Below are 17290 nucleotides of genomic sequence, written 5' to 3'. Positions count from 1 at the left end.
CAGCTGGTCACTAGGGTCGTCTAACGGGAGAAGAGACCAACTGATCACTAGGGTCGTCTAACGGGAGAAGAGACCAACTGATCACTAGGGTCGTCTAAACGGGAGAAGAGAGACCAACTGATCACTAGGGTCGTCTAACGGGAGAAGAGCCCAACAGATCACTAGGGTCGTCTAACGGGAGAAGAGCCCAACTGATCACAAGGGTCGTCTAACGGGAGAAGAGACCAACTGATCACTAGGGTCGTTTAACAGGAGAAGAGAGACCAACTGATCACTAGGGTCGTCTAACGGGAGAAGAGACCAACTGATCACTAGGGTCGTCTAACGGGAGAAGAGACCAACTGATCACTAGGGTCGTCTAACGGGAGAAGAGCCCAACTGATCACTAGGGTCGTTTAACAGGTGAAGAGAGACCAACTGATCACCAGGGTCGTCTAACAGATCACTAGGGTCGTCTAACGGGAGAAGAGACCAACTGATCACTAGGGTCGTCTAACGGGAGAAGAGACCAACTGATCACTAGGGTCGTCTAACGGGAGAAGAGAGACCAACTGATCACTAGGGTCGTCTAACGGGAGAAGAGAGCCCAACAGATCACTAGGGTCGTCTGATCACTAGGGTCATCTAACAGGAGAAGAGAGCCCAACTGATCCCTAGGGTCGTCTAACGGGAGAAGAGACCAACTAATCACTAGGGCCGTCTAACGGGAGAAGAGAGACCAACTGATCACTAGGGTCGTCGAACGGGAGAAGAGAGTCCAACTGATCACTAGGGTCGTCAAACGGGAGAAGAGAGACCAACTGATCACTAGGGTCGTCAAACGGGAGAAGAGAGACCAACTGATCACTAGGGTCGTCGAACGGGAGAAGAGAGACCAACTGATCACTAGGGTCGTCTAACGGGAGAAGAGAGACCAACTGATCACTAGGGTCGTCTAACTGATCAACATTCTCCACCAGACAGAGGCCCAACCTCCTGCCCAGGCTCCACACCTCTCACCAACCTCCACCAGACAGAGGCCCAACCTCCAGCCTCCTGCCCAGGCTCCACACCTCTCACCAACCTCCACCAGACAGAGGCCCAACCTCCACCAGACAGAGGCCCAACCTCCACCAGACAGAGGCCCAACCTCCACCAGACAGAGGCCCAACCTCCAGCCTCCTGCCCAGGCTCCACACCTCTCACCATCCTCCACCAGACAGAGGCCCAACCTCCACCAGACAGAGGCCTAACCTCCACCAGACAGAGGCCCAACCTCCAGCCTCAAGCCCAGGCTCCACACCTCTCACCAACCTCCACCAGACAGAGGCCCAACCTCCACCAGACAGAGGCCCAGCCTCCACCAGACAGAGGCCCAACCTCCACCAGACAGAGGCCCAACCTCCACCAGACAGAGGCCCAACCTCCACCAGACAGAGGCCCAACCTCCAGGCGCCACACTTCTCACCATCCTCCACCAGACAGAGGCCCAACCTCCAGGCGCCACACTTCTCACCATCCTCCACCAGACAGAGGCCCAACCTCCAGGCGCCACACCTCTCACCATCCTCCACCAGACAGAGACCCAGCCTCATGCCCAGGCTCCACACCTCTCCGTGGGGAAGAGACTGAAGGGACTCACCTGGGCCTGTCCCCGCCCGCGAAACTGAGCTGCTGCCATCAGATCTCTCTTCTGACTGGCCTACAGGGAGGGAGGGAGGAGAGGGGGGGCCAATAAGAAAACAACACCAGGGTTTAGACTAGCCGCTTTCTGGCGAAGAGGCAGTAACCACGGAGATGAACTGCTCGGCAACGACGGTTGGTCTTCCAACGCGTTGCGGAACAACACATCTGACGGTGGCCAGACTTCACACTCAAACCAGGAAGTATCTCAAACAGAACTTTATATACCCTCTACAACTCACATACAAGGATAAACCATGAGCTTCACACTGACACACACACCCTCGAGGGAGGGAGAGGAGAGAGGAAGGACGGACGGAGAGGAGGGGGACGTGCACATTAGGAGAGGCATCAAGATCATGCACAAATCATGACGTCAAACCAAGCACTCCACACCAGATCAATACCATCATATTGATTGGTTTGTTTACGTTATTAACGAGCTCCACATATCATTCAGCAGTAGATCATATCCACACTGCTGAGCTGATCGATTAACAGTGGTTCTGATCCGAGCAGAGAGACAGCCAGCGGAGTTACTGAGACAAGCAGAGAGACAGCCAGCGGAGTTACTGAGACAAGCAGAGAGACAGCCAGCGGAGTTACTGAGACAAGCAGAGAGACAGCCAGCGGAGTTACTGAGACAAGCAGAGAGACAGCCAGCGGGGTTACTGAACCGAGCAGAGAGACAGCCAGCGGAGTTACTGAGACAAGCAGAGAGACAGCCAGCGGAGTTACTGATCCGAGCAGAGAGACAGCCAGCGGAGTTACTGAGACAAGCAGAGAGACAGCCAGCGGAGTTACTGAGACAAGCAGAGAGACAGCCAGCGGAGTTACTGAGACAAGCAGAGAGACAGCCAGCGGGGTTACTGATCCGAGCAGAGAGACAGCGGAGTTACTGAGACGAGCAGAGAGACAGCCAGCGGAGTTACTGATCCGAGCAGAGAGACAGCCAGCGGAGTTACTGAGACAAGCAGAGAGACAGCCAGCGGAGTTACTGAGACAAGCAGAGAGACAGCCAGCGGAGTTACTGAGACAAGCAGAGAGACAGCCAGCGGAGTTACTGATCCGAGCAGAGAGACAGCCAGCGGAGTTACTGATCCGAGCAGAGAGACAGCCAGCGGAGTTACTGATCCGAGCAGAGAGACAGCCAGCGGAGTTACTGAGACGAGCAGAGAGACAGCCAGCGGAGTTACTGATCCGAGCAGAGAGACAGCCAGCGGAGTTACTGATCCGAGCAGAGAGACAGCCAGCGGAGTTACTGATCCGAGCAGAGAGACAGCCAGCGGAGTTACTGATCCGAGCAGAGAGACAGCCAGCGGAGTTACTGAGACAAGCAGAGAGACAGCCAGCGGAGTTACTGAGACAAGCAGAGAGACAGCCAGAGGAGTTACTGATCCGAGCAGAGAGACAGCCAGCGGGGTTACTGATCCGAGCAGAGAGACAGCCAGCGGAGTTACTGAGACAAGCAGAGAGACAGCCAGCGGAGTTACTGATCCGAGCAGAGAGACAGCCAGCGGGGTTACTAAGACAAGCAGAGAGACAGCCAGCGGAGTTACTGAGACAAGCAGAGAGACAGCCAGCGGAGTTACTGATCCGAGCAGAGAGACAGCCAGCGGAGTTACTGATCCGAGCAGAGAGACAGCCAGCGGAGTTACTGATCCGAGCAGAGAGACAGCCAGCGGAGTTACTGAGACAAGCAGAGAGACAGCCAGCGGAGTTACTGATCCGAGCAGAGAGACAGCCAGCGGAGTTACTGATCCAAGCAGAGAGACAGCCAGCGGAGTTACTGAGACAAGCAGAGAGACAGCCAGCGGAGTTACTGAGACAAGCAGAGAGACAGCCAGCGGAGTTACTGATCCGGGCAGAGAGACAGCCAGCGGAGTTACTGATCCGGGCAGAGAGACAGCCAGCGGAGTTACTGATCCGAGCAGAGAGACAGCCAGCGGAGTTACTGATCCGAGCAGAGAGACAGCCAGCGGAGTTACTGATCCGAGCAGAGAGACAGCCAGCGGAGTTACTGATCCGGGCAGAGAGACAGCCAGCGGAGTTACTGATCCGAGCAGAGAGACAGCCAGCGGAGTTACTGATCCGAGCAGAGAGACAGCCAGCGGAGTTACTGATCCGAGCAGAGAGACAGCCAGCGGAGTTACTGATCCGAGCAGAGAGACAGCCAGCGGAGTTACTGATCCGAGCAGAGAGACAGCCAGCGGAGTTACTGAGACAAGCAGAGAGACAGCCAGCGGAGTTACTGAGACAAGCAGAGAGACAGCCAGAGGAGTTACTGATCCGAGCAGAGAGACAGCCAGCGGGGTTACTGATCCGAGCAGAGAGACAGCCAGCGGAGTTACTGAGACAAGCAGAGAGACAGCCAGCGGAGTTACTGATCCGAGCAGAGAGACAGCCAGCGGGGTTACTAAGACAAGCAGAGAGACAGCCAGCGGAGTTACTGAGACAAGCAGAGAGACAGCCAGCGGAGTTACTGATCCGAGCAGAGAGACAGCCAGCGGAGTTACTGATCCGAGCAGAGAGACAGCCAGCGGAGTTACTGATCCGAGCAGAGAGACAGCCAGCGGAGTTACTGAGACAAGCAGAGAGACAGCCAGCGGAGTTACTGATCCGAGCAGAGAGACAGCCAGCGGAGTTACTGATCCAAGCAGAGAGACAGCCAGCGGAGTTACTGAGACAAGCAGAGAGACAGCCAGCGGAGTTACTGAGACAAGCAGAGAGACAGCCAGCGGAGTTACTGATCCGGGCAGAGAGACAGCCAGCGGAGTTACTGATCCGGGCAGAGAGACAGCCAGCGGAGTTACTGATCCGAGCAGAGAGACAGCCAGAGGAGTTACTGATCCGAGCAGAGAGACAGCCAGCGGAGTTACTGATCCGGGCAGAGAGACAGCCAGCGGAGTTACTGAGACAAGCAGAGAGACAGCCAGCGGAGTTACTGATCCGAGCAGAGAGACAGCCAGCGGAGTTACTGATCCGGGCAGAGAGACAGCCAGCGGAGTTACTGAGACAAGCAGAGGACCTTCATCTGTTCTGCTGTGGCAACAGAAATTAAACATGCAGCCCGCAACAAAGACAGAGAGACGGGAAGGGGCAGAGAGAGAGAGACGGGAAGGGGCAGAGAGAGAGAGACGGGAAGGGGCAGAGAGAGAGACGGGAAGGGGCAGAGAGAGAGACGGGAAGGGGCAGAGAGAGATGGAGAGAGATGGGAAGGGGCAGAGAGAGATGGAGAGAGACGGGAAGGGGCAGAGAGAGAGATGGGAAGGGGCAGAGAGAGAGATGGGAAGGGGCAGAGAGAGAGACGGGAAGGGGCAGAGAGAGAGACGGAGAGAGACGGGAAGGGGCAGAGAGAGAGATGGGAAGGGGCAGAGAGAGATGGAGAGAGATGGGAAGGGGCAGAGAGAGAGACGGAGAGAGACGGGAAGGGGCAGAGAGAGAGATGGAGAGAGATGGGAAGGGGCAGAGAGAGATGGAGAGAGACGGGAAGGGGCAGAGAGAGAGATGGAGAGAGACGGGAAGGGGCAGAGAGAGATGGAGAGAGACGGGAAGGGGCAGAGAGAGAGATGGAGAGAGACGGGAAGGGGCAGAGAGAGAGATGGAGAGAGACGGGAAGGGGCAGAGAGAGATGGAGAGAGACGGGAAGAGGCAGAGAGAGATGGAGAGAGACGGGAAGAGGCAGAGAGAGATGGAGAGAGGCGGGAAGGGGCAGAGAGAGAGACGGGAAGGGGCAGAGAGAGAGACGGAGAGAGACGGGAAGGGGCAGAGAGAGAGATGGAGAGAGACGGGAAGGGGCAGAGAGAGAGATGGAGAGAGACGGGAAGGGGCAGAGAGAGAGATGGAGAGAGACGGGAAGGGGCAGAGAGAGATGGAGAGAGATGGGAAGGGGCAGAGAGAGAGATGGAGAGAGACGGGAAGGGGCAGAGAGAGATGGAGAGAGACGGGAAGGGGCAGAGAGAGATGGAGAGAGATGGGAAGGGGCAGAGAGAGATGGAGAGAGATGGGAAGGGGCAGAGAGAGAGATGGAGAGAGACGGGAAGGGGCAGAGAGAGATGGAGAGAGATGGGAAGGGGCAGAGAGAGAGACGGGAAGGGGCAGAGAGAGAGACGGGAAGGGGCAGAGAGAGATGGAGAGAGATGGGAAGGGGCAGAGAGAGAGACGGGAAGGGGCAGAGAGAGAGACGGGAAGGGGCAGAGAGAGATGGAGAGAGATGGGAAGGGGCAGAGAGAGATGGAGAGAGACGGGAAGGGGCAGAGAGAGAGATGGGAAGGGGCAGAGAGAGATGGAGAGAGATGGGAAGGGGCAGAGAGAGATGGAGAGAGACGGGAAGGGGCAGAGAGAGAGACGGGAAGGGGCAGAGAGAGAGACGGGAAGGGGCAGAGAGAGATGGAGAGAGATGGGAAGGGGCAGAGAGAGATGGAGAGAGACGGGAAGGGGCAGAGAGAGAGACGGGAAGGGGCAGAGAGAGAGACGGGAAGGGGCAGAGAGAGATGGAGAGAGATGGGAAGGGGCAGAGAGAGATGGAGAGAGACGGGAAGGGGCAGAGAGAGATGGAGAGAGATGGGAAGGGGCAGAGAGAGAGATGGAGAGAGATGGGAAGGGGCAGAGAGAGATGGAGAGAGACGGGAAGGGGCAGAGAGAGATGGAGAGAGACGGGAAGGGGCAGAGAGAGAGATGGAGAGAGACGGGAAGGGGCAGAGAGAGAGATGGAGAGAGACGGGAAGGGGCAGAGAGAGATGGGAAGGGGCAGAGAGAGAGATGGGAAGGGGCAGAGAGAGAGATGGGAAGGGGCAGAGAGAGAGATGGGAAGGGGCAGAGAGAGATGGAGAGAGACGGGAAGGGGCAGAGAGAGAGATGGAGAGAGATGGGAAGGGGCAGAGAGAGAGATGGAGAGAGATGGGAAGGGGCAGAGAGAGAGATGGAGAGAGATGGGAAGGGGCAGAGAGAGAGACGGAGAGAGACGGGAAGGGGCAGAGAGAGAGACGGAGAGAGATGGGAAGGGGCAGAGAGAGATGGAGAGAGACGGGAAGGGGCAGAGAGAGATGGAGAGAGACGGGAAGGGGCAGAGAGAGATGGAGAGAGACGGGAAGGGGCAGAGAGAGATGGAGAGAGACGGGAAGGGGCAGAGAGAGATGGAGAGAGATGGGAAGGGGCAGAGAGAGATGGAGAGAGATGGGAAGGGGCAGAGAGAGAGATGGAGAGAGATGGGAAGGGGCAGAGAGAGAGATGGAGAGAGATGGGAAGGGGCAGAGAGAGATGGAGAGAGACGGGAAGGGGCAGAGAGAGATGGAGAGAGATGGGAAGAGGCAGAGAGAGATGGAGAGAGGCGGGAAGGGGCAGAGAGAGAGATGGGAAGGGGCAGAGAGAGATGGAGAGAGACGGGAAGAGGCAGAGAGAGATGGAGAGAGATGGGAAGGGGCAGAGAGAGAGATGGGAAGGGGCAGAGAGAGATGGAGAGAGACGGGAAGAGGCAGAGAGAGATGGAGAGAGGCGGGAAGGGGCAGAGAGAGAGACGGAGAGAGACGGGAAGGGGCAGAGAGAGAGATGGAGAGAGACGGGAAGGGGCAGAGAGAGATGGAGAGAGATGGGAAGGGGCAGAGAGAGAGATGGAGAGAGACGGGAAGGGGCAGAGAGAGATGGAGAGAGACGGGAAGGGGCAGAGAGAGATGGAGAGAGATGGGAAGGGGCAGAGAGAGATGGAGAGAGATGGGAAGGGGCAGAGAGAGAGATGGAGAGAGACGGGAAGGGGCAGAGAGAGAGATGGAGAGAGACGGGAAGGGGCAGAGAGAGAGATGGAGAGAGACGGGAAGGGGCAGAGAGAGATGGAGAGAGACGGGAAGGGGCAGAGAGAGAGATGGAGAGAGACGGGAAGGGGCAGAGAGAGATGGAGAGAGACGGGAAGGGGCAGAGAGAGAGATGGAGAGAGACGGGAAGGGGCAGAGAGAGATGGAGAGAGACGGGAAGGGGCAGAGAGAGAGATGGAGAGAGACGGGAAGGGGCAGAGAGAGATGGAGAGAGACGGGAAGGGGCAGAGAGAGAGATGGAGAGAGACGGGAAGGGGCAGAGAGAGATGGAGAGAGACGGGAAGGGGCAGAGAGAGAGATGGAGAGAGACGGGAAGGGGCAGAGAGAGAGAGAGAGAGACGGGAAGGGGCAGAGAGAGATGGAGAGAGATGGGAAGGGGCAGAGAGAGATGGAGAGAGATGGGAAGGGGCAGAGAGAGATGGAGAGAGATGGGAAGGGGCAGAGAGAGATGGAGAGAGATGGGAAGGGGCAGAGAGAGATGGAGAGAGATGGGAAGGGGCAGAGAGAGAGATGGAGAGAGATGGGAAGAGGCAGAGAGAGAGATGGAGAGAGATGGGAAGGGGCAGAGAGAGATGGAGAGAGACGGGAAGGGGCAGAGAGAGAGATGGAGAGAGACGGGAAGGGGCAGAGAGAGAGATGGAGAGAGACGGGAAGGGGCAGAGAGAGAGAGAGAGAGACGGGAAGGGGCAGAGAGAGATGGAGAGAGATGGGAAGGGGCAGAGAGAGATGGAGAGAGATGGGAAGGGGCAGAGAGAGATGGAGAGAGATGGGAAGGGGCAGAGAGAGATGGAGAGAGATGGGAAGGGGCAGAGAGAGATGGAGAGAGATGGGAAGGGGCAGAGAGAGAGATGGAGAGAGATGGGAAGAGGCAGAGAGAGAGATGGAGAGAGATGGGAAGAGGCAGAGAGAGAGATGGGAAGGGGCAGAGAGAGATGGAGAGAGATGGGAAGAGGCAGAGAGAGAGACGGGAAGGGGCAGAGAGAGAGATGGGAAGGGGCAGAGAGAGAGACGGGAAGGGGCAGAGAGAGATGGAGAGAGATGGGAAGGGGCAGAGAGAGATGGAGAGAGATGGGAAGGGGCAGAGAGAGATGGAGAGAGACGGGAAGGGGCAGAGAGAGATGGAGAGAGACGGGAAGGGGCAGAGAGAGATGGAGAGAGGCGGGAAGGGGCAGAGAGAGATGGAGAGAGGCGGGAAGGGGCAGAGAGAGATGGAGAGAGATGGGAAGGGGCAGAGAGAGATGGAGAGAGATGGGAAGGGGCAGAGAGAGAGATGGGAAGGGGCAGAGAGAGAGACGGGAAGGGGCAGAGAGAGATGGAGAGAGATGGGAAGGGGCAGAGAGAGATGGAGAGAGATGGGAAGGGGCAGAGAGAGATGGAGAGAGATGGGAAGGGGCAGAGAGAGATGGAGAGAGACGGGAAGGGGCAGAGAGAGAGATGGAGAGAGACGGGAAGGGGCAGAGAGAGATGGAGAGAGATGGGAAGAGGCAGAGAGAGAGATGGAGAGAGGCGGGAAGGGGCAGAGAGAGATGGAGAGAGGCGGGAAGGGGCAGAGAGAGAGATGGAGAGAGACGGGAAGGGGCAGAGAGAGATGGAGAGAGACGGGAAGGGGCAGAGAGAGATGGAGAGAGACGGGAAGGGGCAGAGAGAGATGGAGAGAGACGGGAAGGGGCAGAGAGAGAGATGGAGAGAGATGGGAAGGGGCAGAGAGAGAGAGACGGGAAGGGGCAGAGAGAGAGAGACGGGAAGGGGCAGAGAGAGAGAGACGGGAAGGGGCAGAGAGAGAGACGGGAAGAGGCAGAGAGAGATGGAGAGAGATGGGAAGGGGCAGAGAGAGATGGGAAGGGGCAGAGAGAGAGAGACGGGAAGGGGCAGAGAGAGAGATGGAGAGAGACGGGAAGGGGCAGAGAGAGAGACGGGAAGGGGCAGAGAGAGATGGAGAGAGACGGGAAGGGGCAGAGAGAGACGGGAAGGGGCAGAGAGAGAGACGGGAAGGGGCAGAGAGAGAGACGGGAAGGGGCAGAGAGAGAGATGGAGAGAGACGGGAAGGGGCAGAGAGAGAGATGGAGAGAGATGGGAAGGGGCAGAGAGAGAGATGGAGAGAGACGGGAAGGGGCAGAGAGAGAGATGGAGAGAGATGGGAAGGGGCAGAGAGAGAGATGGAGAGAGACGGGAAGGGGCAGAGAGAGAGATGGAGAGAGATGGGAAGGGGCAGAGAGAGACGGGAAGGGGCAGAGAGAGAGACGGGAAGGGGCAGAGAGAGAGACGGGAAGGGGCAGAGAGAGAGATGGAGAGAGACGGGAAGGGGCAGAGAGAGAGATGGAGAGAGATGGGAAGGGGCAGAGAGAGAGATGGAGAGAGACGGGAAGGGGCAGAGAGAGATGGAGAGAGATGGGAAGGGGCAGAGAGAGAGATGGAGAGAGACGGGAAGGGGCAGAGAGAGAGATGGAGAGAGATGGGAAGGGGCAGAGAGAGATGGAGAGAGATGGGAAGGGGCAGAGAGAGAGATGGAGAGAGACGGGAAGGGGCAGAGAGAGAGATGGAGAGAGATGGGAAGGGGCAGAGAGAGAGATGGAGAGAGACGGGAAGGGGCAGAGAGAGAGATGGAGAGAGATGGGAAGGGGCAGAGAGAGATGGAGAGAGGCGGGAAGGGGCAGAGAGAGATGGAGAGAGACGGGAAGGGGCAGAGAGAGAGATGGAGAGAGACGGGAAGGGGCAGAGAGAGAGATGGAGAGAGACGGGAAGGGGCAGAGAGAGATGGAGAGAGATGGGAAGGGGCAGAGAGAGAGATGGAGAGAGACGGGAAGGGGCAGAGAGAGAGATGGAGAGAGACGGGAAGGGGCAGAGAGAGATGGAGAGAGATGGGAAGGGGCAGAGAGAGAGATGGAGAGAGATGGGAAGGGGCAGAGAGAGAGATGGGAAGGGGCAGAGAGAGATGGAGAGAGACGGGAAGAGGCAGAGAGAGATGGAGAGAGATGGGAAGGGGCAGAGAGAGATGCAGAGAGATGGGAAGGGGCAGAGAGAGAGACGGGAAGGGGCAGAGAGAGAGACGGGAAGGGGCAGAGAGAGAGACGGGAAGGGGCAGAGAGAGAGACGGGAAGGGGCAGAGAGAGAGATGGGAAGGGGCAGAGAGAGAGACGGGAAGGGGCAGAGAGAGAGATGGAGAGAGACGGGAAGGGGCAGAGAGAGATGGAGAGAGATGGGAAGGGGCAGAGAGAGAGACGGGAAGGGGCAGAGAGAGAGACGGGAAGGGGCAGAGAGAGAGATGGGAAGGGGCAGAGAGAGAGACGGGAAGGGGCAGAGAGAGATGGAGAGAGATGGGAAGGGGCAGAGAGAGAGATGGGAAGGGGCAGAGAGAGAGAGACGGGAAGGGGCAGAGAGAGATGGAGAGAGATGGGAAGGGGCAGAGAGAGAGATGGAGAGAGGCGGGAAGGGGCAGAGAGAGAGATGGAGAGAGGCGGGAAGGGGCAGAGAGAGAGACGGGAAGGGGCAGAGAGAGATGGAGAGAGATGGGAAGGGGCAGAGAGAGAGATGGAGAGAGGCGGGAAGGGGCAGAGAGAGAGACGGGAAGGGGCAGAGAGAGATGGAGAGAGACGGGAAGGGGCAGAGAGAGATGGAGAGAGATGGGAAGGGGCAGAGAGAGAGATGGGAAGGGGCAGAGAGAGAGACGGGAAGGGGCAGAGAGAGAGATGGGAAGGGGCAGAGAGAGATGGAGAGAGACGGGAAGGGGCAGAGAGAGATGGAGAGAGACGGGAAGGGGCAGAGAGAGATGGGAAGGGGCAGAGAGAGACAGGAAGAGGCAGAGAGAGATGGAGAGAGACGGGAAGAGGCAGAGAGAGACGGGAAGAGGCAGAGAGAGACGGGAAGGGGCAGAGAGAGAGACGGGAAGGGGCAGAGAGAGACGGGAAGAGGCAGAGAGAGATGGAGAGAGATGGGAAGGGGCAGAGAGAGAGATGGAGAGAGACGGGAAGGGGCAGAGAGAGATGGAGAGAGATGGGAAGGGGCAGAGAGAGAGACGGGAAGGGGCAGAGAGAGAGACGGGAAGGGGCAGAGAGAGAGACGGGAAGGGGCAGAGAGAGAGACGGGAAGGGGCAGAGAGAGAGACGGGAAGGGGCAGAGAGAGAGACGGGAAGGGGCAGAGAGAGAGACGGGAAGGGGCAGAGAGAGAGACGGGAAGGGGCAGAGAGAGAGACGGGAAGGGGCAGAGAGAGAGACGGGAAGGGGCAGAGAGAGAGACGGGAAGGGGCAGAGAGAGAGATGGGAAGGGGCAGAGAGAGAGATGGGAAGGGGCAGAGAGAGATGGAGAGAGATGGGAAGGGGCAGAGAGAGATGGAGAGAGATGGGAAGGGGCAGAGAGAGAGACGGGAAGGGGCAGAGAGAGAGACGGGAAGGGGCAGAGAGAGAGATGGGAAGGGGCAGAGAGAGATGGAGAGAGATGGGAAGGGGCAGAGAGAGATGGAGAGAGACGGGAAGGGGCAGAGAGAGATGGAGAGAGATGGGAAGGGGCAGAGAGAGAGACGGGAAGGGGCAGAGAGAGATGGAGAGAGATGGGAAGGGGCAGAGAGAGATGGAGAGAGACGGGAAGGGGCAGAGAGAGAGACGGGAAGGGGCAGAGAGAGATGGAGAGAGATGGGAAGGGGCAGAGAGAGAGACGGGAAGGGGCAGAGAGAGAGATGGGAAGGGGCAGAGAGAGAGATGGGAAGGGGCAGAGAGAGATGGAGAGAGATGGGAAGGGGCAGAGAGAGATGGAGAGAGACGGGAAGGGGCAGAGAGAGAGATGGAGAGAGATGGGAAGGGGCAGAGAGAGATGGAGAGAGATGGGAAGGGGCAGAGAGAGAGATGGAGAGAGATGGGAAGGGGCAGAGAGAGATGGAGAGAGATGGGAAGGGGCAGAGAGAGAGATGGAGAGAGATGGGAAGGGGCAGAGAGAGATGGAGAGAGATGGGAAGGGGCAGAGAGAGAGATGGAGAGAGATGGGAAGGGGCAGAGAGAGATGGAGAGAGATGGGAAGGGGCAGAGAGAGAGATGGAGAGAGACGGGAAGGGGCAGAGAGAGAGATGGAGAGAGACGGGAAGGGGCAGAGAGAGATGGAGAGAGACGGGAAGGGGCAGAGAGAGATGGAGAGAGACGGGAAGGGGCAGAGAGAGAGATGGGAAGGGGCAGAGAGAGATGGAGAGAGGCGGGAAGGGGCAGAGAGAGACGGGAAGGGGCAGAGAGAGAGATGGAGAAGGAGAGAGAGGCGGAGGGATACACACAGTACTACTTACCCTGAGGCGGAGGGATACACACATACACACAGTACTACTTACCCCGAGGCGGAGGGATACACACAGAACTACTTACCCTTAGATGACTCTAATGGGTGAAAGGACAACACAAGGCATTTAGACAGTGAATATTATCTGACTACACATTCAAATAGAGGTTATGACTCAAACAACATGGCTTTCAGGTTATGGTCACTCAAACAGCACTTTACCCCCATACACCTAGGCGGTACGGCGCCCCACGCACACTTAGGCGGCACGGCGCCCCGCGCACACTTAGGCGGCACGGCGCCCCGCGCACACTTAGGCGGCACGGCGCCCCGCGCACACTTAGGCGGCACGGCGCCCCGCACACACTTGGGCGGCACGGCGCCCCGCGCACACTTGGGCGGCACGGCGCCCCACGCACACTTAGGCGGCACGGCGCCCCGCGCACACTTAGGCGGCACGGCGCCCCGCACACACTTGGGCGGCACGGCGCCCCGCGCACACTTGGGCGGCACGGCGCCCCACGCACACTTAGGCGGCACGGCGCCCCGCGCACACTTAGGCGGCACGGCGCCCCGCGCACACTTAGGCGGCACGGCGCCCCGCACACACTTAGGCGGCACGGCGCCCCGCGCACACTTAGGCGGCACGGCGCCCCGCGCACACAGGCGGCACGCACACTTAGATGGTATGGCGCCATTTAGCACACAGCTCCTGGGTGCACCAAAATAGACCAACATTTCTTCATCATCATCATCATCATCATGTTTACAACTGGAGGCCAGGGAACTGTTCCTTACCTGACTGGGTCTCGGTGAACACGGCCAGGGTCTGTCCTCCTACAGTCTGCATGGTGAACGGGTGGTCCCTGGGTGCCTGCACCCCCGATGGCTTGTCCCCCAGGCTGTCAATCATCGTCAGGTCTTCGTTCAGAGTGAATTCCACCTGGTGCCACAACAGAGTGTAAGTTATATCAGTTTAGGACCAGGACACTGTTGGCTGAGTTGGGATCAATATTCCATAGAAATGCAATTCATCCTTGTCTGTGCATTGACTCGTCAGACACCATAGTCAGTATAATTACCTCTGCTTTCCCTTGGTTCCTAACGCAAAAGAAAAAAACAACTGATTAGCTAAATAACCCTTAGCTAGCTACTTCTCTTTAGCCAGCAGAGAAAGTAAACAACGATGGTGATTACCAACAAACAATAATACAGGAACGAGACAATTCTACATACTTGCCGATCCGGAGCTTCCCCACCTCTCCCCTGCCTGATGCTTTGGCCCATTGCTGGGACAGGTATTTGGGCACCTGTGGGCACAGACACTGGTTGTTAGCTAGCTAGCCAACTTGTGCAGTGTGATGATAATGATAGTTACTGTAGTCTACTTCAATGGATCGCTTGTCTCGTCCTCATCCATCCGCGCTGCCACTAGCTTGCTAACGTGTTAGCCGCTAGCTAGCTACTGTTTATACCCTACATTTCCAACGTACCTTGACCAGCCACACGCCCGTGTTCTGTTTAGCACCAGTTAAATCCACTTCGCCTTTCTCTGACATGTTTAAAACGTTGAAATCACCTCTTACACGTTACCATTACAATTCGTTTGGCGTTATGAGGTAGGCTAGCTAACGTTACCTAAACAACACACGGTCCGGTAAAATGAACAAACCATAACTACGGAGGCGCAAGAGAGACAGAAAGGACGCGCGAAACCAAAAATACTAGAACTCGAAGTTCGGTGGTCAATGAAAAAATGTATTGTTCGAATATATTTTAATCAAATAACTCATATTCATACCTACAGGGGCGACGATTCTAAGGACATGTGACTGACAGGGGCCCTAAAAAATTATTGGAACATTAGGTTTAAAAAAAAATCTATATTAAATTATTAACCTATCATCATTAATATCATATTTTATTTACAATGTAAATAAATTGAATTGCGAGTGAGGAGTGCTGGTGTGAGCATCATGTTTCAACTTCCTAAAGAAAAATCTGGCTTCCAAAAACGAAACGAAAGAAAATGAAGACAATTTTTCACAAAGGAAGGAGGGTGTAGTCTGGGGTGGAAATTATCCTGTCAGCTTAGTCCGTAGTGAAAAGGCTACTTTTGCTCCCCTAACATTAGTTACTTAATATATTCACAGATAATTCTGAGTGTTTACAATTTCGCTCCTCTTTTAACCAACATTTAATCAATGCAGGCAAACTTTTAGCAAGCTATTCATACTAAATCAGTTGTCCCTGTCTGGTGCCAGGCCCAACAGATGCAGCTTCAGGCTCAGCAGCACCTGTCTCCCCAACCCCCTGAACCAGTCCTGTCTCCCCATACCCCTGAACCAGCCCCGTCTCCCCATACCCCTGAACCAGCCCTGTCTCCCCATCCCCCTGAACCAGTCCTGTCTCCCCATACCCCTGAACCAGTCCTGTCTCCCCATCTCCATACCCCTGAACCAGCCCTGTCTCCCCATCTCCATACCCCTGAACCAGTCCTGTCTCCCCATCCCCCTGAACCAGTCCTGTCTCCCCATACCCCTGAACCAGTCCTGTCTCCCCATCTCCATACCCCTGAACCAGCCCTGTCTCTCCATCCCCATACCCCTGAACCTGTCTGTATGTAGCCTCTCTCCTTTTATAGCCTCGCTACTGTATATAGCCTGTCTTTTTACTGTTGTTTTATTTCTTTACTTACCTATTGTTCACCTAATACCTTTTTTTGCACTATTTGTTAGAGCCTGTAAGTAAGCATTTCACTGTGAGGTCTACTACACCTGTTGAATTCAGCATTTCACTGTAAGGTCTACACATGTTGTATTCAGCATTTCACTGTGAGGTCTACTACACCTGTTGTATTCAGCATTTCACTGTGAGGTCTACTACACCTGTTGTATTCAGCATTTCACTGTAAGGTCTACTAGACCTGTTGTATTCAGCATTTCACTGTAAGGTCTACTACACCTGTTGTATTCAGCATTTCACTGTAAGGTCTACTACACCTGTTGTATTCGGCACACGTGACAAATACACTTTGATTTGATTTTCATTTCCATTTTGTTTTCCCATTTTCCTTTTCCAGCTGCTTATTGTCTCGTTGGTATCTATACTTACTTTTAAAAAATCTGCTTCTGATTGTATTATTTTCATTTTTATATCATTCAATAGATGTTAATTTATTTTATTTGAAGAGGTTATAATGTATATTTAAGTTATATTTATTTTTTACGTTATTCATTAACGTTAAGAGAATTTTCCATTCAAGAATTTGACCATTTAAAGTGACATTTAGACTGTAAAAAAAAAAAAAGTCCTTTAGCACATTTCTTATAGAAGGCATCAGTCCTGCATCGAATAGTGAATTCCACTGTATGCAGAATGTTGCATGTCTGTCTGCACAGTGTTATATTATCACAGCTCACTGTCAGTAAATATCCTACAGTAAATATTGGGACGACAAGAGAGTTGCAAGCCTGCAAAGGTAGAGAGTTATTCAAAGCATTAAATTGGTCCTGGAGGTGTGTGGTTACAGGTAGAGAGTTATTCAAAGCTTTGAATGGGTCGATTGGGTTCTGGAGGTGTGTGGTTACAGGTAGAGAGTTATTTAAAGCTTTGAACGGGTCGATTGGGTTCTGGAGGTGTGTGGTTACAGGTAGTTATTTAAAGCTTTGAATGGGCCGATTGGGTTCTGGAGGTGTGTGGTTACAGGTAGAGAGTTATTTAAAGCTTTGAACGGGTCGATTGGGTTCTGGAGGTGTGTGGTTACAGGTAGTTATTTAAAGCTTTGAACGGGCCGATTGGGTTCTGGAGGTGTGTGGTTACAGGTAGTTATTTAAAGCTTTGAATGGGCCGATTGGGTTCTGGAGGTGTGTGGTTACAGGTAGAGAGTTATTTAAAGCTTTGAATGGGCCGATTGGGTTCTGGAGGTGTGTGGTTACAGGTAGTTATTTAAAGCTTTGAATGGGCCGATTGGGTTCTGGAGGTGTGTGGTTACAGGTAGTTATTTAAAGCTTTGAATGGGTCGATTGGGTTCTGGAGGTGTGTGGTTACAGGTAGAGAGTTATTTAAAGCTTTGAACGGGTTCTGGAGGTGTGTAGTTACAGGCAATTGCGCAGGGTTGGTTTGGCCTGTAGTGGTGGGGCCCAATGTGATATCTTTCCATGGGGCCAAAAATCCCTGGCGGCGCCCCTGCAAACCTATGAAAAAAAACATGTATCTCACAAAATATTGGCTACATGAAAAATCTTGACAATTAAAAACATGGCAGCACCATATAAAAGGGGCAGCACTAGCCTACAGCCTTTAGAGAAAAGGTTCAGTGACAAACACTTAAAACCTCTTAAGGATCGGACCCCCCCCCCCCAAAAGAAAACACTTTGACGTTTGTGGAAATGTGAATTAATGTAAAGGAGAATATAACAGATTAGATCGGGTAAAAGATAATACAAAGGGGGGGGAAGGAAATGCTTTTTAAACCATTTTTTTTGTTCCGTCTTTGAAATGCAAGAGAAGAGCCATTATGACTCAGGAGTCTAGGCGTAATTTAGACTTTGGCCACTAGATGGAA

The 17290-nt window shown here is 54.8% G+C and overlaps 1 protein-coding gene across 4 annotated transcripts in view; it reads right to left on the bottom strand.

Annotated features, from left to right (window-relative positions):
- Positions 1-14419, bottom strand: part of gtf2f2a (general transcription factor IIF, polypeptide 2a) — a 22445-nt gene extending 8026 nt beyond the window's left edge. The window contains exons 1-6 of one of the 4 annotated variants that reach the window (XM_055910530.1): positions 14217-14419; positions 13960-14033; positions 13806-13824; positions 13522-13666; positions 12810-12821; positions 1622-1681 (exon numbers count right to left, since the gene is read on the bottom strand). In XM_055910530.1, the coding sequence (XP_055766505.1) occupies positions 1622-1681; positions 12810-12821; positions 13522-13666; positions 13806-13824; positions 13960-14033; positions 14217-14282 (376 nt within the window). In that variant the 5' untranslated portion in view covers positions 14283-14419. Of the gene's footprint in view, positions 1-1621; positions 1682-4630; positions 8954-9263; positions 12822-13521; positions 13667-13805; positions 13825-13959; positions 14034-14216 lie in introns of those variants that run through there. The other 3 variants (XM_055910532.1, XM_055910533.1, XM_055910529.1) reach the window with 3 other exon arrangements.
- Positions 14420-17290: the final 2871 nt, after the last annotated feature.

Source organism: Salvelinus fontinalis, unplaced genomic scaffold (assembly GCF_029448725.1).
Source record: "Salvelinus fontinalis isolate EN_2023a unplaced genomic scaffold, ASM2944872v1 scaffold_0017, whole genome shotgun sequence".
NCBI classification, from domain to species: Eukaryota; Metazoa; Chordata; class Actinopteri; order Salmoniformes; family Salmonidae; genus Salvelinus; species Salvelinus fontinalis.
Note: the sequence above shows the minus strand (reverse complement) of the source record. Positions and strands in the feature narration are given on the sequence as shown.